The 26,418-nt window shown below is 46.6% G+C and overlaps 1 protein-coding gene across 3 annotated transcripts in view; it reads right to left on the reverse strand.

The window, feature by feature from the left end:
• SLC4A11 (solute carrier family 4 member 11) overlaps positions 1-26,418 on the reverse strand; it is a 152,145-nt gene that overhangs the window by 118,715 nt on the left and 7,012 nt on the right. For 2 of the 3 annotated variants that reach the window (XM_090035102.1, XM_090035104.1), the window contains exon 2: positions 9,682-9,732. In XM_090035102.1, the coding sequence (XP_089891228.1) occupies positions 9,682-9,732 (51 nt within the window). Of the gene's footprint in view, positions 1-9,681; positions 9,733-24,092; positions 24,545-26,418 lie in introns of those variants that run through there. The other variant, XM_090035103.1, reaches the window with a different exon arrangement.

The following is a 26,418-nucleotide window of genomic DNA, read 5'->3' on the forward strand; positions in this document are numbered from 1 at the left end:
AAATCAACTTTGTTTGCCCACTTACACCTGGCGACTGTGAAGTGTAGATAGTCTAGAGAGATCCCAAGCACATGTTCAGCCATTTGGGAGCTCTTAAAAATCAAATTTAAAAAAACATGGCACTACTAAATGTCAGAAAGGCCAGGCTGGACAGAGAGCAAGCTTCTGTTCTGGGTTCAAGTATTTCCAGCTCAGGGCTTGCTCCACTAGATGCATATTAAGGATTCAGAGCTAGATGGGGAAGAAAGAAGAAAAGGATGGCATTGTATCTATGGATCTGCTGGAGAGAAAGACAGCTGCCAAGGAAGTGGATCCATGGATCCACTGGAGAGTAATGAGCAAGGTGATCAGATATCTTGGGGCAAACACCCCCTGGATTAGCAACCTGTAGGCGCAAGGATGGACCAAGTCTACATCAGTCCAAACTAGAAGAAGCAACAATAATGGCTTCTAAGCATTGTTTCGTTATATACTACAGTGATGGTATTTAATATAGCATTTAGGCACCCTGAAGCACCCAAATTACAGCTGAATTTGCCCGTTTGCACCTCCGGTATGAGTTGCTCCCAGTGGCTGGGCTGGTATAACCATGCAATCTGAAAAAAGGACATCGACAACCTAGACACTGAGTTTAATAATGACAAATCTTCACCTCTCCCAGGCTTCCCAAAGTTATTCTCAAGCGAGAAGAAAGACTGTTTCGGGTCTCATTTATAAAGTACTTACCTGATAAGCTATCTATCCACTGGAGCCTAGAAAGTAAAAAAACCCACCCCATAGAAATGGTATGCCAACTATTTCAAGCTTCCCCTCTCTATGCGCCACAAGGAAGAAGCCAATTTACTGTTTGAGCTCCCAGAATATTCCAAGCAAGTTGCTTAAACCAGCAACTCTCCTTGGCTTGTGTGGGAGTAAGGGAAGGATCATCTTCCATCATGTCCACTACATTTTTAAATGCAGGAGCGTCTTTAAAATGGACTATAAACAGTGGTTTTCAGCCTGTAGTGGAGAACCCCTGGGGATCCATAAACTATCTTAGGGTCCCCAAGAATGACTATGATCAATCAAAAGTAGGTGAAAACCTACACTTGCAAGTCAAAAGGGTCTGCACCCCCATTCCTAATTTTTTTTAGGGGGCCACAAATGAAAAACCAAGGTAGAAAACCACTACACTAAACAACGAGGCAAGCCTACTGTTGCCATCTTTCTTTGCTACTGGACAAGCACAGTTTTATCTTCTTTGGTTCATCTTGTCATAAAAAGTAGCCAGATGCAATTACCAACTTTCCAGGTGCATCAGTCATAATATATAACTGAAAAAAACCAAACTGATCTGCTTAAAAAAAAGAAAAGCAAAGCCAAGCACTTGGATAAATCCCATCACTGTATTTTACAGCCAGTTCTCAAGAAACTATTGCAAATAGTCCAAGTCATAATCCAATGCATCTCAAGCAAGACCTAAGAAGTCATCTTCCCACTTTATTCAGTCTTGGTGAGGCTGCACATGAGTATGGCGTCCAATTTTGGGCTCTGCACTTTAGGAAGGGCGTGGAGCAGCTTGAGAGAGTGCAGAGGAGAGCCACGCACATGATCGGAGGGCAGGGGAACGGGCCTTAAGAGGAGAGGCTGAAGGACATGGGGCTCTTCAGCCTGGAGAAGCAAGGCTCAGGGGGGATTTGGTGACTGCCTGTAAGTACATCGGGGGGTGCTTCAGGGATGGGGAGAACAGCTGCTCACCAGGGCACCCCAAGGGAAGACAAGGTCCAACGGTCACCAATGCCTGGAAGACCATTTTAGCCTGAACACAAGGAAAAACTTCTTTACCGTCCGAGTCTCCAGAGTCTGGAATAGGCTCCCCCCCAAAAGTGGTGCAAGCACCTACACTGGGTATCCTTCAAGAAGTGCATGGATGGTCACCTTGCTGGGGTCATCAGACCCCAGCTGACTTCCTGCCCCTTGGGCAGGGGGCTAGACCCGATGACTGTGCGAGGTCCCTTCCGGCCCCAAGGTCTATGAAATCTATGAAATTCAGTGCCAAATTTCAGTTCTACACCACAAATTGCCACAGTAGAAACACTGCATTTTAATGTGCAGCCCTCCTGGTAAAACAGGCCCTAGAAATAAGATCTTCAGTAAGGAGAGATGAGGATCAGCTTGTGGTTCATCGCAAACAGTCACAGTGCATTCCCTGCTGGAAAGTGGGCATTGTACCAAGGAGACTCCAATTCCTATTGTGAAGGGATTCATTTCAGACAGGCATTTGGATTAACTTCATTATTCAGCAAAACAATTCCTGAACAGATAAAACTATATTTAAAAAAAAACATGATGCACATACCAAACTGAAAAGCCAACAGTAACAAATAGATAAAGTATGTCCAAACAGCCCAGCCTGGCGGGGACCTCAGGGCCCTCCAACAGAAGGGGAATTCACTGTGCCAGCAAGACCAGTTAAGTAGTCGGGGGAAACCCAGCAATAAGAGATTCACTCCAGAAAGTGAAACTCAGGTTGTCATACTAGTTAAGCCAGGTTCAGAAACAATGCAATGTTTCAAGTCTCTTTTAGCACGTTAGTTTTTATTGCGAGGGATTAAAAGTCCCCAGAAACGAAAAAGCGAAGCCTACATCCCCTGCTGATAAAAATAAAGAGTTGCCTGGTCAATTAAAAAAAGTTAATTAGAGTAACAGAATCCAAGCGTTTGCTATTAAGACCGATTCCTATTAAAGCAAATCCACTTGCAGTCAATGTTTTTTTTTTTAGTTCTGTGCACCTTTTAGCAACGAGGGGAACCAGGAGAGCTTCTGCAGGAAGATGACATCGGTTCACGAGTTATTCTGAACATGAACTGCCAAGCCCAGTTTAATCAAAGATTTTAATTAAAAGCTTCAAGTTTGGATTTGGTCTTCACAAGTTATTTGACTAGACACTTACATTTCTAGAAAGGATCCTGATTTCATAGGACCAGAGGCACGCTTTCCTCACTGGTTATAAGAACGTCGGTGGGCAAATGTCAACCCACAAAGTTGCTTTTTGCCAGGTTAGAGAATACTCACATCCCAGCAAAAGGAAAGGAAAAAAAGGAGGCAGCAATGGTCATTAAATTATATTGCAGTATTATAGGACCTCCAAAAAGTTGGTTTTTTTTGGGGGGGGGTTAAGTGACCCCAGAACTACAAGGCTAGAGAAAGCAATGAGAAACCTCTCTCTGGCTTAACGGAACAAGAGGTGAAAGATACTGATGGCTCACTCAGCATGGGCCTACGGACGTTTGACTTGGAAGAACATTTCTTAGAAAAATAAACTTTTATTGGTAAGAAATACAGAGCCAACAGATCCAAGCACAACTTAAGATTTCTACTAGGTGAACCTAATTAGCATTTGCTACACAGCTACAAGGAGGCTAAACACGCTGATACCAACACACCAAGAAGGGAAGACCAGCCCCTATTTGCTTGGCAATAGGCTATCGATGCCTTTGAGATCTGGCGGGCCAACAAGACAGTGCTCTCCTAATTATAAGGCGTAAGGAAAGCATGGGGCATTTGGCAGGACATGAAAACAGGTGGTGGGGGGGGAAGCGGGGGCCTCTATTATGCCTAAAACAAAACCATCAACAGCTCATTTCAGAACGCAGAACCATGGAAGAACCAAAAAAAAGCTAATAAAGTCTGAACACCCAAAACACTACATATAACCAGAGAAACACTCAGCTACAGCTCTCCAGAAAAGTCTCAATACACTGAAAGCACCAAAAAGAAGGTGCAAACACTACTGGTGTGGCAGTGGGCAACGTGGGCTGCCTCCACCATGTTAATTTGGGGCACAGCTTCAAAAAAACCCCAGTTCAATAAAGAGTGGTATCGTGAAACGGTTGCTTTACAAAAACTCGTGCTTTAATATACCCCCGAGTGGAAAGATCCCACCGACAGATGGGAGGAAGTGGCCTGCAGCAATGACTTCAAGGCTTCCTCAAGGCACGGGTCTAGTCCCTTGGTTGCGGTCGTATGTCTTGGTGGTACCACAAGAGCTGGTGAACTCCTGGGCATCTCAGGTTTCCCTACCCGCTCTTCCTTTCTTCATGGGGCGATATATAGGTTAGTGCTTGCAGAGCGCTACGCAAGTGCTCTTGGAGGGTTACTCTCAAGGTAGGAAGCCCACAGCAATCCCTTCAATTAAGTCAGAGGCTCAAGGGCAGCTCCCCATCCAGCAGTGATTAAACTCGGTCAGATTTGCCAAACGTTGGGCTCTGAAAAGGACAGGAGGTTTAACAACAAAAGGAAGAAATGATCCACCCCCTTTCCCGTTACAATCGCCCTGGACAGCCCGTAATGGTACCAATTCAAGCAAAATCATGAGGCGGGGGGGAAAGTGTGTGAGAAGCAAGAGTCTCACCAAGAAGCAGCCCTGGGGCTGTGGCACTAAGGAGCATCCCCCGAGGACACGGGAGGAGACTGTTTACTGGCATTGTGCAAAATAGACACTTGGGACCCATGGGGAAACAAGACGCCTACCGTCTCCTCCCAGCTGGGAAAGGAGCAGGCAGGCTACATGCTCTGGAGCCTCCGAAAACAACATTGAAAAAAAAAAAAAAAAAGCCTGCTTGTGGCCGTTGGAAAAAATGGTTTAAGTGAATGCTCGCACTTGCATTGTACTTGGCATATGCTCCTGCCACCGGAGCCGCGGTGCTCTGGATGCATCCTTCATCCAGCATCTTTGAACCTAGCTATGCAAGCAAGGATTGACACCAGGGCAGGGGCACTTTTCCTTGGGGACAGAAGGGGGTAAAGTGAAACGCTTTACTAAAGAGCACAAGGTTGCCTTGAATTTTCTCCCTGCGTTGTAAAGCAGCCCCATCTCTCCTTACAGCTCAATAAAAGCCCTCGAGCCTCTTCTCGCTGCTGAAAGCCAGACACTCCTGGGCAGAGATCTCCAGGCTCCCTCTCTCACTTGCATTTTGCTGCAAGCACCAACTGTACCCAATACCAAGGTCCTCCTGAATAACTGATCCCACTTTGACTGCTTTTGTGATGGAAGATATTCCCACAGGACAGTTCAGCCCCCACGATTCAACTGGTGCTTTGGCTGCGTAAACCTAATAATTAAACTCTATAGCCTCAAAATAGTAAGAGTGGGTTAGTAAAATCTCAGACCGTATAAAAATCCAGACAGGGAAAAGGCAGGAGTCTTATGTACCCTTTTCTTTGCCCAAAGCCATCTTGAGTACACCAGCACCATCCACAAGAAAATGTCATTTTTTTTTCTTGCTAGTTTAGAAAAAGGAAGAAAAGCAAGTAATACCTCTCTGGCATCTTCAGCACTATGTCTAGAAGAGTCATAGGCATGTTCAGCTGGAAGGGACAGCAGACCGTCATCCAGTCCAGCCCCTGCTCAAGACAGGATCGTCCCAAACAAGTGCGTGTCTAAGCTACTCTTGGAGGCCTCCAAGGAGGTAGATCCCACAAGATCTCCAGGCAGCATGCTGCAAAACTTAATCACCCTTATAATAAAAAGGTTCTTCCTAATATACAACCCATTTCCCTCACTGTATTTGGAGACACCTGCTCCTTTCCATGTCCTCTGCAGCCCCAGAGACTAGCCCCTTCATAACCGCGTGACTTATCAAATCCCCCCTTAGTTTTTCCATGCAACTCCCGTTTCCCAGACCTCTATTCATTTTTGTTGGAACGATCCAGAGAGACAGCACAACCTGTGCACCTTGGTTTTGAGATACGATGCCTAAAACTGGAAACTTGTTTCAGGTGAGGCTTTACCAGCACCAAAGACAATGGAAGGATCACTTCCTTCGACTTGCGAACAATGCTGCTATGAATACAGCCCAGCATACTATGGGCCCTTTTGCTACAAGAGCATACCGTCGGCTCATGTTTAGCCCATGGCACGCTTGAACCCAGGTCCTTCATTTCATAGATTTTGTAGACATCAGGGCTGGAAGGGACCTCGGGAGATCATCGAGTCCAGCCCCCCGCCTGAAGGGCAAGAAGTCAGCTGGGGTCATAGGGTCCCAGCAAGATAAGCATCCAATTTACTCTTGAAGGTGTTCAATGTAGGCGCTTGAACCACCTCCGCTGGCAGGCTGCTCCAGACCTTGGGGGCTCGGACAGTAAAGAAATTCTTCCTTATGTCCAGCCTGAAACGGTCTCGCAGGAGTTTGTGACCGTTCGACCTCGTCATCCCTTGGGGCGCTCTGGTGAACAGACGTTCCCCCAGATCCTGGTGGTCACCCCGATTAAACTTATAGGTGGCCATCAGATCACCCCTGAGCCTGCGCTTTTCCAGGCTAAAGAGCCCCATGGCTCTCAGCCTGTCGTCGTAAGATCTGTTTTCCTGACCTCTGATCATGCGCGTGGCTCTCCTCTGGACTCTCTCAAGCTTCTCCGCATCCTTTTTGAATAGCGGAGCCCAAAACCGGACGCAGTACTCCAGCTGCGGCCTCCCCAAGGCCGAGTACAAGGGGAGAATGACGTCCCGGGATTTGCTCGAGAAGCATCTATAGATGCACGCCAGCGTTTTGGTCGCTTTACTAGCCGCAGCATCGCATTGCAGGCTCATGTTCATCTTGTGGTCAGTGATGACCCCCAAGTCTTTCTTCATGCAGCACTGCAGCCCAGGCAGTCATTCCCCAAGCTGTATTTGTGCAGGCAATTGTTCTGCCCCCAGAGCTATCCTCAGGACACTGAACTTGCCCTTACTGAAAGACGCTGGGTTGATTTCGGACCATTTCTCCAGTCTGTCAAGACTGCTCCAATTCCTTCCTTCCAGAAAAGGTCGCAGGCTCCACCTGGTTTGGTCTCACCAGCAAATTTGCAACATGAGCACTCAGTCCCATTGTCCAAATCATTAACAAATGATATGAAATAATTCCAGACCCAGAGCAGACTGCTGGGGAACCCTGCTTGATACCACCACCCGATTACAGGCTGAGCCATTGATGACTTTGTTGAGCCCAAGGATGCATGCACCAATTATGCATTCATCTTACAATAGTTTCATCTATACTTAAGCAATTCTGAGTCCTGCTTAGGGCAAAGAATCCCAGTATGGATCTGTTCCAGCCAGGGATTCCTAGGGGTTGGGGGGGCAGGGGGAACGGCTCTATTTCCTATCCGGTTTCTGAAAACATCAAAGAAAAGATCAGAGCAAGTTAGGCACCACACATCTTGTGTGGACAGGTGAACTACAGCAGAGTCAAAGAAACACATACCTCCTAGGAAGCCAGGCAATGCTTTAAATAGGAAGAGAATCGAATGCCCCAAGAGGAAGTCAAACTGCGCTGAGATTTTTGGTACCAGCTGGACCCTAATACAATTGCAAATCAAGGCCCGCAATACTTTAGCCTCAGGCTCATGCACCTAGGTGTTTCATGCCAGGTACCAAGCCCAAATAAAATAAAACATTTTTTTAATGATATAGTAAAGCCACTTAAACCCTCAGTTCTCTTCCAAATACTGCATCTTCCCAGGACAAAGTCATCCAGAGGCGTTGATATGGAGCGTCCCAAGAGATGCTGGGTTTGTCACCGTCATCCCCTGGCTGACTGCTCTTTTCCCTCCACCAAGCTGCTTTTAGTGCTTCTACAAGGTAGACAAAACTGTTGCTAGAGCTCATCACCACCAGTTCATGTTCCTGGTGCTTTGGCCGTGAAAACTGTTATGTGCCAATGAGAGTTTAATCTGCTGGAACATGATGTGGCCTGCTCCAGACCAGGGTGCACAATCTTAGGGGAAAAAAAAAAAAAAGAGGTGGGAAGGGAGCTCAGGAGGTTGCATCTAGTCCAACCCCTGCTTCAAGCAGGACCAGCCTCAACTACATCATCCCAGCCAAGGCTTTGACTAGCCCAGTTTTTAAAACATCCAAAGATGGAGAGTCCACAACCTCTCTGGGTATTCTTCCAGTGTGTTCCTATCCTCCTAGCAAGAGAGTTTTTTTCCTGATATCTAACCTCAGCCTCCCTTGCTGCAGCTTGAGCCCATTGCTCCTTGTCCTGTCATCTGTTCCCTCTGAGACCAGCCCAGCTCCATCCTCTTTGCAGCCCCCTGGCAGGGAGGTGAAGGCTGCTATTCAGTCCCCTCAGTCTTCTCTTCTGCAGACTCAATCACCCCAGCTCCCTCAGCCTCTCCTCACCAGTCCTGTCCCCCAGCCCCTTAACCATTTTCACTGCCCTCCGCTGGACTCTCTTCAATGGGTCCACATCCTTTCTGTAGTGGGGGGGCCCAAAACTGGACACAGGACTCCAGATGTGGCCTCCCCAGGGCTGAACAGAGGGGAGAATCACCTCTCTTGACCTACCAGCAAAGCCCCTACCAGTGCAGCCCAGGAGGCCGTTCGCCTTCTTGGCACCAAGGGCACACTGCTAGCTCCTGTCCAGCTTACTGCCCACCGTCACCCCCAGAGCCTTTTCTGCAGAGCTCACAATGCTCATTTCCATCTGTCCCAACTTATTTTGAAAGCAAAGAACAATCCTTTATGACACCCTACACTTACGGGGGACCCAAACACCAATTACCTAGGCATTCGCCTGAAGCTCTGGGCGAGGGCCTTCCTCATACAAACTTAATCCCACGCCAACTCCAGCTCCTAACACAAGATACAGTGGCCAAGCTCCAAAGAAAAAAAAAAAAAACACTGCCCTGAAAGAGAACCTGAAAAAACCAGCAGAGCAAGAACCACCCACGATGAGGAGCGCTGACAGCAAGCGTGACTGATGCCCTTCCACTTCCAAGCATTGGTGACACCTACACAATTTAATTGTAGGGACTGTTTCTATAATAGGCTGATGAAACACCCACTCATACAAGCCTAGGGTCAAATATGGCTTCGGTGACACAGATTAAAATGTTCTTTTCATTTCCAAGAGATCCTCCAAATTAACCCCTGCAGGGTTAATAAAGATAGGTTAAAATGTGGTTTTGATTTCTTTTTATGTTTTTAGATTTAAAATATATTTTTCTTTTCAAAACTTAATGTTTACTTTAAACATGAAACTTGTATTCAAGGCCTGAACTCTGAAGACGTTGTAATAAGAAGTCAATAATGGGTCAAGATCTATTATTACAGGTCAATAATAGTCTTGACCTATTATTGACATCTTATTAAAGGCCTGATCCTATGGGGGAACCTATTAAGGGCTATCCTATGGGGAAAACCACCACATCTATCCTATGGGGAACCTTGATCCTATTAAGGGCTTGATCCCATGGGGAAACCACCAGAACATAGCAAATAACTGCTGCAAACATAAGATAAAGATCTAAATGCACTGAGCTAGAACACTGTTTAGGTATATTATATATACACACACTACTGATTATATACATCACATATATAATTTCTATATAGTTAATTCAGCTTATAGCACACAGTTGGTACCCCCCAGCTGAAAACAAAAGTGTACCAAATATATCACATGAAGTTTCTATTGAGTATTACATCTACATGTTTTCAGAGTTATACCAACTAGTGCAAATACATGTACTTGCTCTCTCTCCCCCCCCGAAAATCACTGATTAAACTAAAATCATTAAGTATAAAGCCTCACTTCGAATCATTAATCTCTCTTACAAGAAGTCAATCTACAGAGTCCCTCTGAAAGTCAACACGTGAACTGATGTGATTGATGCATTAATATGCGAGTTATGAGAAAATAGAAAACAAATACTTGCCAGTCTCTTCAAAAAAGTACCCATTTCTGGACATCGCTGCTGGTGGGCTTTCTAGAAAGGAGGAGAAAGAATAAAGGTTAAGTTCAAGTGGAAGAAGATCACAGGGATTCTGACTGCATTTGCCTACTTCATAAGATCATTGTAACTGCAGTATGCAAGTAAGAGAAAGAACACAAGAAAATTACTACAAAATGTGAAGGATTTATTCCATTAGGGACAAATTTAACCTTCTGCTTGTTGCACGTTCCAGGAAATGTTGAAGGTCAATATGGTCATCAGCTCTGGCAAATTCACACACTTCAAATACTTTGTGTTCATTTAATGATTCCAGCCCAAGATGCCACTACCAGACGTCCCTACAAGCCAAAATGCATCAGTGCAACTTGTCACATCTGAAGGACCACACGTGCAAACATTAAATACAAGAGTCTACCAAGGGATGGTCCTATTAAAATGAAAGGCAATAGTGGAATCCAGGGCATACATGTCAACACAACCAAATGCTTTGGTGCATTCATCGTCCTTCGGGTCTCGGGCAAGGACAGGCAACCTTTTCTGGCTGTGGGACAGAGTAACCTACCCTGGGTCAGAGGCAGGTGGGTGCTAGGATCCAACTGCTGCCACCGCTTGTCCCCATGGCAGCCTGGCAAAACCACCTGCAGCCACAGCCTATGGTCTATTGGCCGGATCCAACAGTTCCTGGCCTGCAGGCCATGAGTTTGCCGACCCCTGGTCTACGGGAACGTTGAAGGTTGAGTGCACCATCTCTCTGGTTCACACCTAAACTAATGTCCACCCCACATCAACCTAAAATACTCATCCTTCTTGGTCCGCTTCCTAAACCTAGCCATAGCAGCAGAGGCACCCGTTTCTTTCAACAAGGATCCACAGAAGAAAGACGCGATGGAAGGTCATGCTTACATGCAATGAGCCCAGAGACGGCTGCATTAGGAGCGAGCTCCTGCACAAACTCCAAAAAACAGGACTGCGGCTGCTCTTCCTCGAGGCCACTCCACACGATATTCCCCTCTAATACGAAACTGCTGGTAACCTCCTACCAATTTGGGCAGAAGGAGGGACCTCAGCAACTTTGACTGGTTCGGAAGGGCATATGGTTTTGTAGCCACCAAGTCTATGGCTAGTAAGGTGCTGCCTTGCCCTGCCTTGTGCCTGGCTTCGGACTAACATGGCTAACTACCTCTTCCATCCATTAAGGGAGGATGCATCTAGCTCCCCACTATTACCCGCATGTATGTAAATCCCATCATGTGGATTAGGTCTAGTTTTTAAATCCACTACACTGAAACATTTTTCAAGTTGCTGGGTTTGGCATTTCAAGGTCGTTCCACGCTAGGGATGGACCCAAGCAGAAGCCTCCTCTTGACAAGGTGATGGAACGGAGATCTGCGAAAACACTTACCCCTAAACAACCCTTTGCACAGCAACGGCACGCTGCTGAGAAAACCCAAAGTTTGCCCTTGGTATCAACTGTTCAAAAAACAAGTCAAGAAGCAGAGAAGCAAATTTTTGCAAGCATGAAAGATGCATGCAACCAGCACTGGTTCAGTAATGGACCCAGGCACCAGAGATTATTTCCCAGAGCCAGAAGCAGACCCTCCTTGCTTGAATTCAGAGTATGCATTTACATCAGTTGCAGCCATCCTCGGGGCCAGATTTCTGGTGGCAGAAAGTTATGCCCACAAAAACTGTGCACTTAACACCGTTTTACTGCTTACACTCATTTCGACTTGCAGCCTGGGTTGAAGTCTCAGACACATTCAGCAGAGTGGCACCTGATAATGCAGGCTGCATTTGTTCTTGAGTGAGCACATGGGATTGTGGCTAATTTAACGATACTAAGCTAAAAAGCAGGAGTCAGAAATTAGCCTGGGACGAAACAAAAACACTGGAATGCTTCATTTAAAATATGCAAAGAGAGAGGAACAATAGGCTGGAGAAGCAAGGAGCCTGTTGCCTAAATACGCATTATTTTCTTTCATTGGAAAGGGCGGAAGGGAAGTAGGTGGCCAGACCTTACACTTTAGGCTAATGAACTATCAACGGATAAACTAGACAGTGCCTTCCTTCAAGGCAGTGGTCGGCAAGCTTTCTTTTTCGCGGACCACTCGCAAATTGCTGAGGGTTTCGGTGAGCTACTTAAACTTTTTTCGTTCTACCAATCAAAGCACACAACTCGTATTTTAAAATCAGCAGTCTTACCTTTCTAACGCGATGGATGTGCCTGCTTTTTTAAGCAAAGTTCTGGGAAGGCAGGTGTACTGTTCGTCAGCTTTAGCCTTAGGTCACCTTTCTGCACACCACCTGAATGGAGCTGGCGGAGCGGGGTGGTTCGCGGACCACAGTTTGAGAACCTCTCTATCAACTCGAGAAGGGGTCTGCAACCCATGTCCCGCAGGCTGGAACAGCTCCAGCCTGCAAAGCTTAGTGGCCTTGGGTGGCATTAGATGGTGGGAGGCTTTTGCAGCACCCAGCTAGCAGGAAGAAATGGTGGGAGCAGTGAGATCCTAGAACTGGCCCATCTTGGACCACTGCTGGGCCACTCCAGCCCAGTGCCAGAAAACAATGCTGACAACTGAAGTAAAGCAATGGAGAGAATCCACTTTTCAGTGGAGATCACCTAAAAAATACACCTTTAGGAAAGCCTGGAGCACGAAACAGCAAAAGGATTCTCAAATCTGCAGCAAGCCCAAAGTTAGCATATGGAGGACCCTGACCATTTGCAAGCTGATGCTTTTAAGGATGAAAGGATTTTTAGGCTCTGTAAGTTTTTGGGTTGGTTAAAATTAAATCAAAACACACAAGCCACATGGCATTTTCATGGGAGTGCTTAACCCAAGGAGTTCTCTTGTTCGAGCTCTTTGGCCTGTGCGTTGCTCTCCCCCCTTATATTCATTAGACTTCCATTATCAGCCTCCAGCAACATGGTTATACTCCCCTGGCACCCAGAGCAGATGCATTTCCTTTCATTTTAAATCAAGTGCACACAAACATGCATATAACCCTGGAAAATGGATGCTCAGAGTCTACTGCAGTCCTTACTAAAAGTGCCTCCCCCCTGCAGCAGGTCAGCTCGACCGAGTCCATCGCAACTCAAGTAGGGCCACGGCCCCAAAACACCCTCGAATAGAAGAAACCCAGGGCACTTCAGCCAGCACCAACCTTTCATTTGGTGGCACCACTTCCTCCAAGTCCTTAACGAGCCTATGCTTGGGCTTGTTGCCTGGGGAACTATTACGTTGGTGATGCTGGGGTTTCCTCCCCCCCACAATCAGACAAGCCATAAAGCAGAGGTCTTAACCTTGTAATTAGAGATTTGATGGCACTTTTGAAAAAAAGTCAGGTGTTCACCCTGATGCATCCTGGCCAAATTCCAATCCTAGCAATTACGTTCCCTACATGTAAAGGCGTCCTGTGGTTTCAGCAGGGTAGCAGCTATTTGAAGAGATTACTCCATATTCACCACACAAATTGAACTTCTTATCGCATATCCCAACTTTTGTCGTGCACTTTGGAGGCCATGGACCCAGAGGTACTCCGTGCACAAGCACGCCCAAAGCCTCATCCACTCCCCCTGCCCCCAGGGGACTATCCACCTACTTAGAAGTTAAGAACCAGCATCAAAATGTTTGCAGACCCACGATCCCATCTTTTCGGTCCATGCTAAAAGGGATCAATACATTTTTCGATGTTCTGTTGTCCAAAATACACACACCCTGCATCTTGCTATTTGGCCAATTTTGTTCAAGATGCCAAACAACGAACAGGTCTCTGTTTTCCCCCCACCCTCCCAACCTCTGCAGTGTATTCGTGGAATCGAAAGAGCTGCCAGGAGGACCATTCAGCACAACAGCTGCCATACTTGGGTTGTTTAGTCTAGAAAGAGAGAAGACGGACGGGAAATACGGGTCCAGTCCTTCAAGTATGTTTAAGGTCACTGACTGACTCTCAGTGAGTGCCGAAGGCAGGAAGAGGAGTAATTTAGGGCAACGGAGATTTAGGCTACACCCAATGTCATGAAACGATCACTGGGACATGTCGTTAAGGATTGGAACAGACTACGAAAGGAAGTTGTGAAAATGGGAGATTTTTAAGAATAGGCTGGACAAATCTCTTTTTGGGATGGCCCAGGTATACGGGGTCCTGACTCTGAGCAAGGGAAGTTGGTTATATGATCTCTTCAGGTCCCCTTCCGTCCCTAAGATTTTCTTCCCGATGCTTCTCAAATCAGCTCAGTTCTTTTATGCGCACATGCCCTCGCCACCTGCCTGAACAAGTAAATTAGATGCAAACACACTGCTCACGGATCAAACTATCACGGTAGGAAAAAGAAACAAAACAAAACTTGCGCACACCCCCTCCCCAATGGGGGCTGCGCCACCAATTCCACAATCGCTCGAGTACAGAACCCATGCGCAAAGCTGGATGAAGCCAGCACCTTCCACGATCGTGGTCTTCAAGGCCCCATTTCAACTTTTCTGTTATCCAGACTTACCTTTTAAAACACATCTACCCCTCCCATCCCTAACCACACAACACTGTTTTCCCCACTAAAAATTATAATCTGCATTTGTCTAGCAAGCAGCCTACTTACAGGTGCTATATAACCATGAAATATTACATAATAGACAAAAGGAATAAAAAAACCCCCAAAAGGCAACTCGAGGAAGAGGTGATAATCTTTTATTAGACCAACTAGATATTTGCAGACAAACGGCTGCATTTATCTTCAAGCTTGCGGGCGCACACACCCATCATCAGGCACAGGAGAGAGCAGAGATTGTAAATCCTCCTAGGTAGAAACAGGCCACTGAACTGAAACTCCAGATCAATCAAACTGAAACATGCACAGCTGTCTTTAGTTTAGAGTTATATTAATATTGCTTGGAAACCAGCTTTCTTTCCATGCATGGTGTCTGTGTCTTGTTCATTATGTCAGGTATTCAGGTTCTCCTAGGTAGAAACAGGCCACTGCAAACTTAGAAATAGAAGCAGAAATACCTAGGAGAACTTTTACAGTCCTGGCTCTCTCCTACGCCTAATGAAGGGCGAGTGTGCCCAAAGGCCTGCAGGTAAATGCAACAATTGGTTTGCAAATATCTAGCTGGTCTAATAAAAGATAATCACACCTCTTCCACAAGTTGGGATTCCTTTTGCCTCTAGATCAATACAGCTACAGTCTGGATACCCGACATAAAGGACAAGACAGACACCATGCCTTTGTCTTTGGCACAGCAGCCCATGGGGATAAAAGCTGGTTTGCAAGCAATATTAATAATACTAAGCACTGAAGACAAGGCTGTGCACGTCTCAGTGTGTCCGATGTGGCATTTCAATCCAGTGGCCTAATTCAGCATGTAAAGAAAGTATGCATCGACACAGCACTATACAAGTAGGAAACTTTTTTTCACATTGCACTTTGCATCTCTTTGGTCACTACACCCCCACAAAAAACGCAATTTGCCTCCCCTTTATCCATGAACCAAATCATGTTTTTACAGCTTCTTGGCTCCATAATTTTTCAGGGTTTCCGGGAAGGTATATAACCACGTCCCTTGGCATGGTCTAAGCATGCTTCATGTACCCACACGCACTGCGCCTGGAAACATGAGGAAGAAATCAATCCCCTGATATCCTCCCACCGTGGCTCATCTCAAGAGCGGACAGAGAGCCTTTCCAAGGAACAGCCATTCAACAGTGTTTCTAGTTTGACACGTGCAAAAACACTGGGTGAAGCATGCCTGAATGTGCCCATCTAGGGACACTCCCGGAATGGGGGTATACTACGTTGACCAAGAGTCGGGTTTTAAGCAAAACCCATCCGCAACCAATTTGACTTCCTCCTTACATTGTGTCTATATACAAGGGACATTAACTTGAAGAAGCAGCATTGAGTATTACTATGCAGCCCTTCATTTGTTTCTCTAAACCGCACCTCCTGCCCCTCGCCACGCATTCAGATCACAAGTGCAAAAAACTGATTACTTCCCGTGCAAAACCGGATTACTTGGCAACACGAAACACGCGGGCTTGCGGTTTAGAAGATGCCAGATTAGCAATAAAGTCCCACATTTGGCTAGACACCTTTCCACGACTCAGGGTTGGCACACGAGAGGTTTAAAAAGAAAAGAAAAGAAAAAGAAAAATGCAATTGTTCAATTCCTGGCACCGCTGCTCAGGTAGGAAATTGTAACATATTGCCATTTAAGATTCCTAGGCTCAGAAAAAGAAGGATCAGTCAAACCCCGCTGGGAGATGGCAAACACTGTTTGTATTTCCTGATTTTGTGCATTTTTATCATTTCTGTTCTTCGCATCCAAATAAAACAGAGACAAAAAACCATCCTGCTATCTTCCATTATTAAATCCCTCAGGGAAACATGCCGCAGCTCCCTTAAACAAACCATTTTTAAATTTTATTTTTTATTTTTTAAGTTTATTGCTAAACTCCCCCGAGCGCTGCGATATTACTGAATCACAAATAAAAAACACATTCTCCGGATACTTCAAAAGCTCGATAAGAAATGTCCCGCTGCCAACATCTTGCCGAGACGACAGACGCCCTCCACCCGGGGCCCTCGTACCCGACGCAACACGCAGCTTCGTCTAACCGACTCCCAAACTTGTATTTTCAACAAAGCACAACGGCAAGTTTACTGCAGGCTTTTAAACTGAACTTTACAATTGCTGGTCAGTAAAATAGTTTCCCCACCAGAAAAAATTTTTGCTAACGATGTATCTCGTTTCCTCATTTTTTAAAAATGAGCACGCCACTTTTTAAAGCAACGCGCTACACCCCGCTGGAACAGGTCGTCTGCAAGCCTCATTTTACAGGGCTTCGTGACGGCGCCTCTTTAATGATGTTGGAGAGTCAGCCCACATTACGAGATACTGGGTTTCCAATTAAAACGAATGCGGAGAGCGTCTCCTCTTCAGGTCAACCAGGAGCCATTCGCCACTAAGTGGTTTCATTTTTGTGGTTACTCATCCTTCAAAGTTTATGAGCAATTCAGAGAAACAACGCCAGTCGTTTAGATGGGAACGATCCTGCCGTGATCGGGGGCTGGCCCAGATCTCCTGCGGCCCCTTCCAGCGGTGCGTCCCGATGCCGTGTGTCAATTCAGATGGGTTTGCGTGGGTGTTTTTTCATCGCCGTGAACTACTTGCCCTCCGCTTCCAAGATCGGGCTGGATTTCTGCTGACGTCAGAACCTCCTCACCAGGGATCCTGGTTCTCTCCGACTTAAAAATATCCCCACTTTTTCAGTTAAAAAAAAAAAGTAACCCCAAATCCACATTTTTCTGAGAGTTAAATAAAACACCATTCATATGTGCATATGTATTTAGCTGTGTTTTATTTTAATTATGGAAAAAATGTGGACTTGGGGTTACTTTTTATAACTGAAAAGTGGGGATTTTTTTCAAATCCGAGAAAACCAGGATCCCCGCTCATCACCGTGAGCAACTTCAAAACTGGTTCGTTTCAGAAACGTCCGAGACATCGAGATAAACGGCTCCAAGCAAAGACCCTTCCCTCTTATATTTGCAGAAACAACTAGCAAATTGGGGTGTTTAAGTGACCTCGACCTACATAAACACCCTGAAAATTTAGAGAAAAGTGCTTATGATTAAACTTTTCCGTTTGCGGGAAAAAAGCTGACTTCAAGAAAGAGCGAGGGCATCTTGCTCTCGGGTTAGTTTTTGGATGCCTGCCTGCTTCTGAAAAGCAAATGGTATTTTTGCTAACTTGCAGAATATACTGTTAAAAGGATGTATGCGTGCGTGTGGAGGAGGGTGGATGGAGAAATCTGGCATCTCTGTCTGGGAACATCTTTCCTTTCAATTCAAGTGAGGGGACAATTGCATGCCCCTTTGTTCAGCAATGCCCGAAACAATGGCAAGCGTGGGGGTGGGAGAGGGGGGACCTCCCACCCCACCTCAAGGCAAAATGGGCTAGGCCAGGGGTCAGCCGTGTTTTCCAGGAGTGGGTTGCAAGGATGCAGCTCAGATCCAAGCAGCTTCTTCCCACCCCCAGTGGCAGCAGGGCACGGGCAAAGCATCCCAATGCCCAGCTGCAACGTGGCATGGGCGAAGCCTCCCGCCATCCTCCACGTGAACACCCCTCGAAGCCCCCATAGCTCCATGAGCCACATCCAAAAGCAGGTTGATGCCCCGGATTAGGCTTTAATGCCAACCTAAGCACCAGCTTAGAGGTTTCCCTAGGATCCAGACATGGTTGATGAGACGATCATCTGTAGGTGCATGTGGGAGCTACCCAGCAGAAATGCCAGGAAGCCAAGAAGGCTGCTAAAAAGCAGCAGAATGACCCAATGATGGGAGAAAATTTAAAAAAGGAGCCTGGAACATTATTTTGGATTAAAAAAACAAAAACAAAACAACACAAAAAAAAAAAAACCTGGTGGCAACCTGGATCAGAAAAACATCTCCTTGAACTCCTCTGTTCAGAGGAAGAGGGCTTGTATACATTCTTGCAGGTAAAGAGAGTAAAAAGTGAAGAAATACCCGACTGCTGATTTCTCTGCCTAGAGATGACAGCCTGCAAATCCCCAAAATATCTGCTAACCAAGACAGGACAACAGTGGAGCCAGCCTCCCGGGCACTGAAATAGCAATACTAAATATTGCTAACACATTATGAATAGGAACAGTCAGCGCCAGGCAGTGACTGGCAATAACGCCAGTTAAATTTGTACAGGTCCTGGCTCAAATGAGCTGAAGCCTAGATATTAGAAAGGTTTCAAATGGTACAAAATGCTCCAAATGACCGCACCAACTGAGGTTTCAGCTCTCAGCTTAGCTAGCCTACCTCCTCGACTTTATTGCGCATTGAGGTTAATCAGCCCCCGGTGAAAGGATTTGGATCCTTTTAGGCATCCAACTTGCGCGAGTGGTAGAAAACATTATAAAATGTCCATATAGGACTAATTTTACCCTCCCAAAGTATGTATGAAAATCAATAAGCGACCATAAGTGCTAAAAGGTGCAGAGACAGAGCCCTGGAAGTATGCACAGAGTTTCCTTTCAACCAAAAAGAAGCGTTAAATACAGAGAAACCCAAAATGATACAAGGTGAGGTTTCAAAACCTGTCAACTCAAATTACACATCCTCATCAATTAAGAAATCAGCTTGATTAACGTCTGGATGAGAAGACTGAACAGAAATTCATTATTCACGCACTGCAAGAAGCGGTGCTTGGGAGGCGAAAGGTAGTCCTCCTGCCTTTGTACGGGTGAAAGAGACCCCTGGGGTTGCCTTACACCAAGGTAAGAAAAAGGTGGTAATAATCCACTTAAGAGTTAAGTGTAGACCCAGCAATTTATCACAGTGGTGAGATCATATTAACCCTTTATCACCTACCTGCAATGGGCCTCAGGTAGAGCAAAGTAGTGCCTTCAAGACTAACTGCCCGGGAACAGAGCATCTGACACATCAGGCTACCAAAACCTTACTCCTCTCTGCACCAGTCACCTTGAAATAAGTCCCTTATTTCCCACAAGAGGAACCAAAACTCGTGGTAGAGGTGATCTCTTTTCTTAGACCAATTGGGACTTTGGCAGTTAAAGGACAACCAAACATGGGCCAATGGGAGACTTTTGGCTTTAGGGTATTCCAGTCCAATAAGATCGGTCATCACGGTGTTCAGCTCCCGTACGGCTGAGAAATCCTTGTGGATTTGCATGTAGAGTTATCCTCCAGTACAGTCAACCTAGGTGGTCCTGACTTGCACCAAGGACCACGGGAGGTCCCATCCAACCCCAGGGGAGACATTAAGCCGAGTTGCTCCTTGGTGCAACTCTTACACCAAGCAGTGCTCAAGTACACGAGGGCGCAGAGCGGCTCCCGGTTGGTAAAAACCTGGTGGGATGGCCGAGACCCTACATTTCACGTTCAGATCTAGCCACTGTCCCCCAAGCCTTCGTAACCTCAAAGCTAGACTTGTTCTTTATTCAAGGCTGCCTGCAATGATGGCCCAGAAGCTGCAGCTGGTGCAAACCACAGCGACCATCCCCATCTGACAGGGCTGGGGCATCAGAAATGCATAACTAGGGCTCCAGTGTCCGCACAATAGCTCGCTGGCACAATTAGAGGTGCTAGTTTTGACCCAAACACCCTGACCCCTATCTACCCAAGGGACCACCCTCTCCCCTATGCCCCATGGAGATTTCTAAGGTCATCGAGGAGCATCCTCCAGCAAGTACCATCAACGCACCAAGCTGGGCTGGTGAAAACACATGGGAGGTCATTCTCTGCGCTTCCCCTTTAGATCTGGAATTTCTTCCCCCTCCAAGTCTGCCAGAGCTCAGATGCCTCCCGCGCGAGAAGCTGTTTAGCAGGCAAAGCTGAACAGGGATATTCTTCAGCAGGGGCTTGGGTTTTCTTTGCTCTATGCTATTTTAATATTCAAATCAGCTTTTATACACGATTTGGTTTCTCCCGTTTTGTTCTCTTGCTTTAAAATTACTTTGCTCTCTTCTGTGAAGGTTCAGGGCAGCTCGTCAGCAAAGCTGAGACGCAGCAAACCGCCCGTCGCTGAAACGCGATACACATTTCAGTTCAAGTTGTGATATGCATGGATTAAGGCGACTATCACATTTATAAAGTGTTCATGCATGCGTGCACTATATTACACCCCCCACCACACACACACACACACGTCCTACCTACGCTCTTTACTCCTTTCGTCGGTGGGTTTTTAATGCGTTCCTCAAGGCACCTCACCCCTTCACAAAGGGTGCCAGCCCAGAAGGATCCCTTATGGGACGCATGCCTTCCTAGGACGTGGTGGAGAAGCCTGCATTGCCTATACCTGCCAAGGTCCAAAAGTTTCCCAAACTTCTGGGGTTTCATGCCAAGGTAAGGTCATTCATTCTCATGCCCCCCACCTGTTGGATGCTTTTGTGCACAGGCAGCAGTTACACGACTCTCATACTCACGGGCAGTCGTGCCCCCTGTAGAAACCGGTCACATCCCCCATGAGGGGGCACACCCGAGAGTTTGGAAAAACTCTGCTCCAAGTCAACTTGAAAGGCCCATTCCCTTCCCTTGTCATCTCCGGAAAGGACCTGTGCAATACCAGGGCATATCTGAGAATGGGTGAGGCGGGCGTGTTTTCAGCATAACATCGCTCTGCATCAGGCAGGCAGTGCCCCAACCACAGCACCGGTTGCTCATAATCCTCACCCAAACCCTCCGCCCACGCATACAATGAAAAGCTGCATCCTTACAGCCTACCAGACACTAAACATATTACACTGGAGATAATGCTCAGTATTTCTTACCACCCTTCACTCCCACCAATTAAAAAAAAAAAAGAGCCCTTTTCTCAAATCCTATCAATCAAGATCACCCGATGGTAAATGTAAGAGCCCAGGCTGCAAGTGGGAGAACTAACATTTTTCACAATTGCTGGCTGCGAAGGAGAAAAGCATCATGCTGAAAGAGCGTAGCAGGCAGCATCCTCTGAACAGCACGCTTGCGAGCAAACAGACGCCCGCGCACCAGCCCCAGGATCAGACATGTCTGGTATCAAAGCATTTGCCTTCACTGTATTTAATTTCGTCCCATGTTGTTTTGGGCTTCCTACACTGCACCCAAAGCAGCAATCGCACCTTTTCATGAAAGGTCACTGCAAGTAGGAACGACACAGCTGCCACAACCCTCGCGACCACGAACAACAAAAAGAGCTCGGTGTCGACACCCCCCTACACCCTTCCCCAATCCTTTCTGAAGTTGACTCATCAAATCTAGCCCACCGGAGAGATGCGCAGGCGAGGGTGCCTTCCAGAAGCAATTCCCCAAAAGGAAGCTACTTTGAAATCCAGGCGATGTGCAGCTGCTTCAATAGCAGGATACGCTCTCCCGTTTCATTCATGCTCTTGGCCGGAGTTCCCGTACAGGTGTCACGTAGACGCAGCAGAGGAACTACGGCACCTCCACGTTTCCTGCGCCGCTCGCAGCCGCTTTGTCCAGCACGAGTGCGTGGGGTTTACGCACAACAGGAGCGCTTATTAGGCAATCAAGAAAAAGGATGGGAGCCAGGGAACTATGATGCATTGGGGTTTGGTTGAAAAGCAGACAAATGTTTTTTGTTTGTTTTTTTTTAATTGGGCTATTTAGCATTTCTTTCTTCAGATGGAGGAAGAAAAAAAAAGGTGGAGGAGGGGGTTATCCAGAACTACTGCAGGAAACCCCTTAAATAACCGCTGTGAACTCTAGCGTGATCACTATATTGGAGAGCAAGAAAGCCAAACTTCTTCTGGGATCCAGGCAATTGAAGCCAGCCCAGGATGGTCTTCTAAGGTTGGGGGGGGGGGGTGCGCAATGTTTTTGGTAGGTGTGCCATAAGCTACCCCTGCACCCTCCCCGAGTGCCACTCCAACCCCCTTCCCTGATCTGCTGCTCCACTTTCTGCCCTGTGCTCCCTGCCTGATCTGCTGCTCTGCCTTCCGCACCACTTGACCTGCCCGTCCCCACCCCCAGTTTGCCACGTGCCACACAGATGCTGGCCGAGCTGGTTGGACGCACCCGTGCTACACACCGGCCACCTCTCTCCTACAAGGAAAAGCTCTCCAGTGCAACCTTCAGATGTGCATGTGTGCACTAGAAGCAAAAACCTCATTAATAGCCCCCTCCTCTACCCAACTGAATTCACTTACAGGAGTTTCAGGAGTTTAAATATTGCAACCTCATTGGAAAAAAAAATAATTAAATACAATTTGTGGATTCGGGATCCTAAGCTGCAGGGCTTCCAACAATATTCTGGACAATGGTTAGGGCACCCCTCCTCTCTCAAGGCTGATCTTTGGCACTGGGCAGCTATGTTAAAAAGCTCCAGAAATAGTTAATGCAGCTCCAAAAATCCCCCTACAGGTAACTGCTGTGAAAAAAGATGATCATTTTGCCCTGATCCCACTGTGTTACAGCACTGGGAAAGCAATGGTATAAGAAGAGCATTAAGGACAGCTGTGATTTAGTTAACAGTTAAATGAAACGGATATCCAAAGCTCTCGTTTGGGGGAAAAGCATGCGAGTCGTCAAAACGACATGCTTGCCCCGAGTACCAGGAGAGGATTTTTAGGATGAGGTTAGGTCTAAGTATGTTGGTACAAAACCTTCTTTCTTCATCTAAAGAGACTTTCTAACGCAGGTAGAAAGGCACTGAGAAAAAGCAACCCTCTATAGCTATAGTGGGACCAAAACATGACTGTAAAAAAAAAAAAAAAAAAAAAAAAAAAAAAAAATTCTGCAAGCCAAAAAAGGCATCTGGTATGAACCCATGCCCAACTACAAATCCACACAAAAAAGTTCGCGGACTATAAACTCCTGAAAAACAAGTTTTATAACGGAAACACTAAAGGGATCAGAAGGAGAGCAATGTTGCTGAGTGCCGACAAAAATCACCTGGCAAGCTGACCCTGGTATCAATCAGTCATGGCTCTGGACAAAAAGCCCCAAAAATGCTATGCAAAGAAAAAGGGAATGCAGTCCTTGCCAGCAAGACTGAAAACAGCCTATGGAAGCACAAAAACAGCATGACTGCACTGGAGGAAAAAAAGTGAACAGAAATGGGAATCTTAAATGCTGATAAATCCATCAACCAAAGCTGAAAAACCCAGAAACTATGTGGCATTTCTACAGCCCGATCAATCACAAACCCCTATGAAGTAGCAGCAAAAAAAATGGGGTGAGGAGGAGGAGGGCGAGGAGGAAAGGGAGATCATGAAACCTGCATCTGGAATGCCGTTTTTTTCCTTCTCATCCATCAGCAAGTCCAAATCAAGTGGCCCGACATGCACAGCAAATACATTACAGACTGACAGCATGCATCCTGGGATGCTGTTTCCAATAAAAAAAAAAAAAAACTGGTACGGTTCATCTGGATGGGTTTCAAGGCTACAGTAGCAAGGATGCTGCCCGGCTGCATTTGTCTATTGTGTGAGATATCTAATATATGCATTCTCTTTCCACAGAGCTGTACACTTTACCCACGTGAGCCAGCAAAATGTAAAGCTCGACTGGCTGTTGCAAGGTTTGAGCATTCCCGTTTTTAACTAGAAAAACCTCTTGGGGTTAAGAACGCCCCGTGCATTTTCTAAAAAATTAATCCCAGCTCTGCACAGCAAACCCTAGGTCTTATTTAATTATACTGGTGGGGGAAGGCATTCAACATCCCTAAATACACAGGCAAGTAGATCAGAAATGAGCCCTAGATTTCATTACAGAGCAGCAAAGCCCATGGAAATACATCAAGCATTGCCTTACTGGCATGGATTAAATAATTAAAGAGCTGACACTGCTTCTTTTCTACATTTCCTGTTCAAATGCATCACCCAGCAACAGTAGTGCTTCAATATTTGCAGACCATAAAACTTACCTGCACTACTTCTCAAAAGAAAATAAAAAAAGGAGAGGTGCTGTTAAAAGCTGCAAAACACCTTTAGGTCCCCTGGGCTTGCCGTCTTCCCTAAAAAGCTCCTAAAAAAGCCACCACCCCTGCTTTCCAGTGCCACTTGCATTCAGGTGGCAAGAGAGGCAGTGGCTTGCTGTTCCTCGGCGTCTCCGATATGAATCCATCCAGGGCATCTTTCGCTCGCACTTCCAATTGGTGAGCGGCAAATGGGTGGAGTGAGAGCACGACCCACGGGATCCCAGATGTGCACGCTCCCGTCCTGCTCTCGGAGATCCCCCCACCCCGGCGCAGAAGTGAAACGACTGGGGGAACGAAGATGCTGGCGATCCAGGGGAGAAAAAAAATTCATTCAAAAGCAATTCGCATGCCACCGTGGGGCTGGCTATCCTGCAACTTGGGCTCTCACTGCTGCAGCCACCGAGATTTGCTGCCTCTCTTTGCTATTTGCCTCTGGTAGGAAGGAAGGGGAAAAAAAAAAAAAAAAAAATTGAACAATTAAAGTGACCCTGCACATCGGAGCGAGCGCATTGTGCTGGAGACCACACCGAGCGAGCTCCAGGTTCCTCCTTAAGAAACCTCTCTGACAGCCAGCCACCGAGCTGAACCGAAGAGATGCTGTACCTTGCAGAAAGGAGTGCAGGGAAAACAAGGCAAGGATGTGGAGACGCTGGAAGAGGAGGGTGAGAAAAAGAAAAAATTAAACCCTACTGCCAAAAAAGGTATAACAGCTCGCTCAAAGCTGCAGCCGCTGTATTCTGCAAAGCGGGGGTTTTCTGCCCGATAACATCAAACACATTTTGATCTTGCTCTGCAACTTCCGTCGTGTGAGAGTAGCATACGGAGCCCAGTCTTGCATCCAGGCAACTGAACGGTTATATGCACACGGTTAGCGGCTATAATCAAAACTCCCAGATAAAAGGGAGATACCAAGGGGGTGAAAGGAAGCACGACGGAGCGCAGGGAAGAGACATCGGGAATGTCCACTGGGCTTCGACAATTAAAAAGAAACCGAACACTTCACAGTTAGAAACCAAAGACAAATCACGAAGCCTAAAAAAGCCTGTTGCAAGAAGGGTTACAGTGTTTTGGTGGTTGCTCACGTGACTGATAATGAGCGTGTGCACTGCACACACACAACCCTCCAATACATAAGACACGCGGGTCTCCAACATTAGGAAACATGTAAAAAAAACCCCAAAAACTCGCACTACCAGACGCATCCAACCAACTAGGGATCTGCTCTCCAGCCCTGCTTTTCGCTGGCTACTCGCTTAAGAAACAGCAGTACCGAAACCAACTCTAGCCGTTCTCCCCGCAACTCGGTTCCTCCTAGAGACTCGCTTCCTCTGCGCTAGACCACAAGCAACAAAACACATGCAAAGAAGTTCAAAACATATATTCTTCAATTGTACTCCCTGGCAGGACCCCAGATCAACCCGCTTTCTCAAAGCCCGTGAATTAGGGGGTCGCTTCCTCAGGCAGGGACAGTCTTGTACAGCTCCGAGCACACTTACACAGAGACCAGAAACGTGCCACCCATACATGGACATTACGGGCACGGAGAGCAGTTAAGGGGGGGGATGTTTATACATACCTACATACCTTTAAAAACCCTAGAATTTAAAATACCTAGTAGATAGGAGTATGGATTTTTGCAGGTGTTAGCTTTTATTGGACTGACTGTATAGAGATGGTTGGGAAGAAGAGTTAGAGAAGAAGGGGTGCCAAGTACCCTTCCTCAGGAGCTAAAAAGATGAACCTGGGCAAAACTCCAGATACACTTATGCCCGTAAAATTGGGCTTAGCAGCCTTCCATGGCACCAATACATTGCACGGCATCTCTGCTCGAGGCACTCTCAAGACGGACAACTGAAATTTCCTTCTCATCACAAGTGCATGAAAAAGAAAAAAAGTTCCCTTTTGCAAGTTTTGCCGCAATTCCCGCACATTTATTTACGTCTTTATTTAAAGCCGCAGACTCTGCCCCACACCCCCCCAACCCCAAACCTCCAGACACTTTTCAGCTTTTAAAAGGAATATTTAAATCAGATTGAAATAAGTTGGACTGAACTAAACCCAGAGGACTGCCCTTGTCCATCAGCTTCCCCATCCTCCCCCCTCCACCAGCCTCGCGTGCCCAATTTCAAAGAGAGGAGGTTTTGGTGACAAAAGTAAAAGCTGGCAAACACTGTCATTTCTTATCTTCTGTTCTTCCTGGAAGTGGTCTGCTGGCCAGCTGTACTCCCAGCTCGCTCCCCGCGCTCTCGTGCGCCAGGTTGAAAGGCAGCAC

The sequence above is a fragment of the Crocodylus siamensis genome, chromosome 2, assembly GCF_052110815.1.
Source record: "Crocodylus siamensis isolate JL-2025a chromosome 2, ASM5211081v1, whole genome shotgun sequence".
Classification (NCBI taxonomy): Eukaryota; Metazoa; Chordata; order Crocodylia; family Crocodylidae; genus Crocodylus; species Crocodylus siamensis.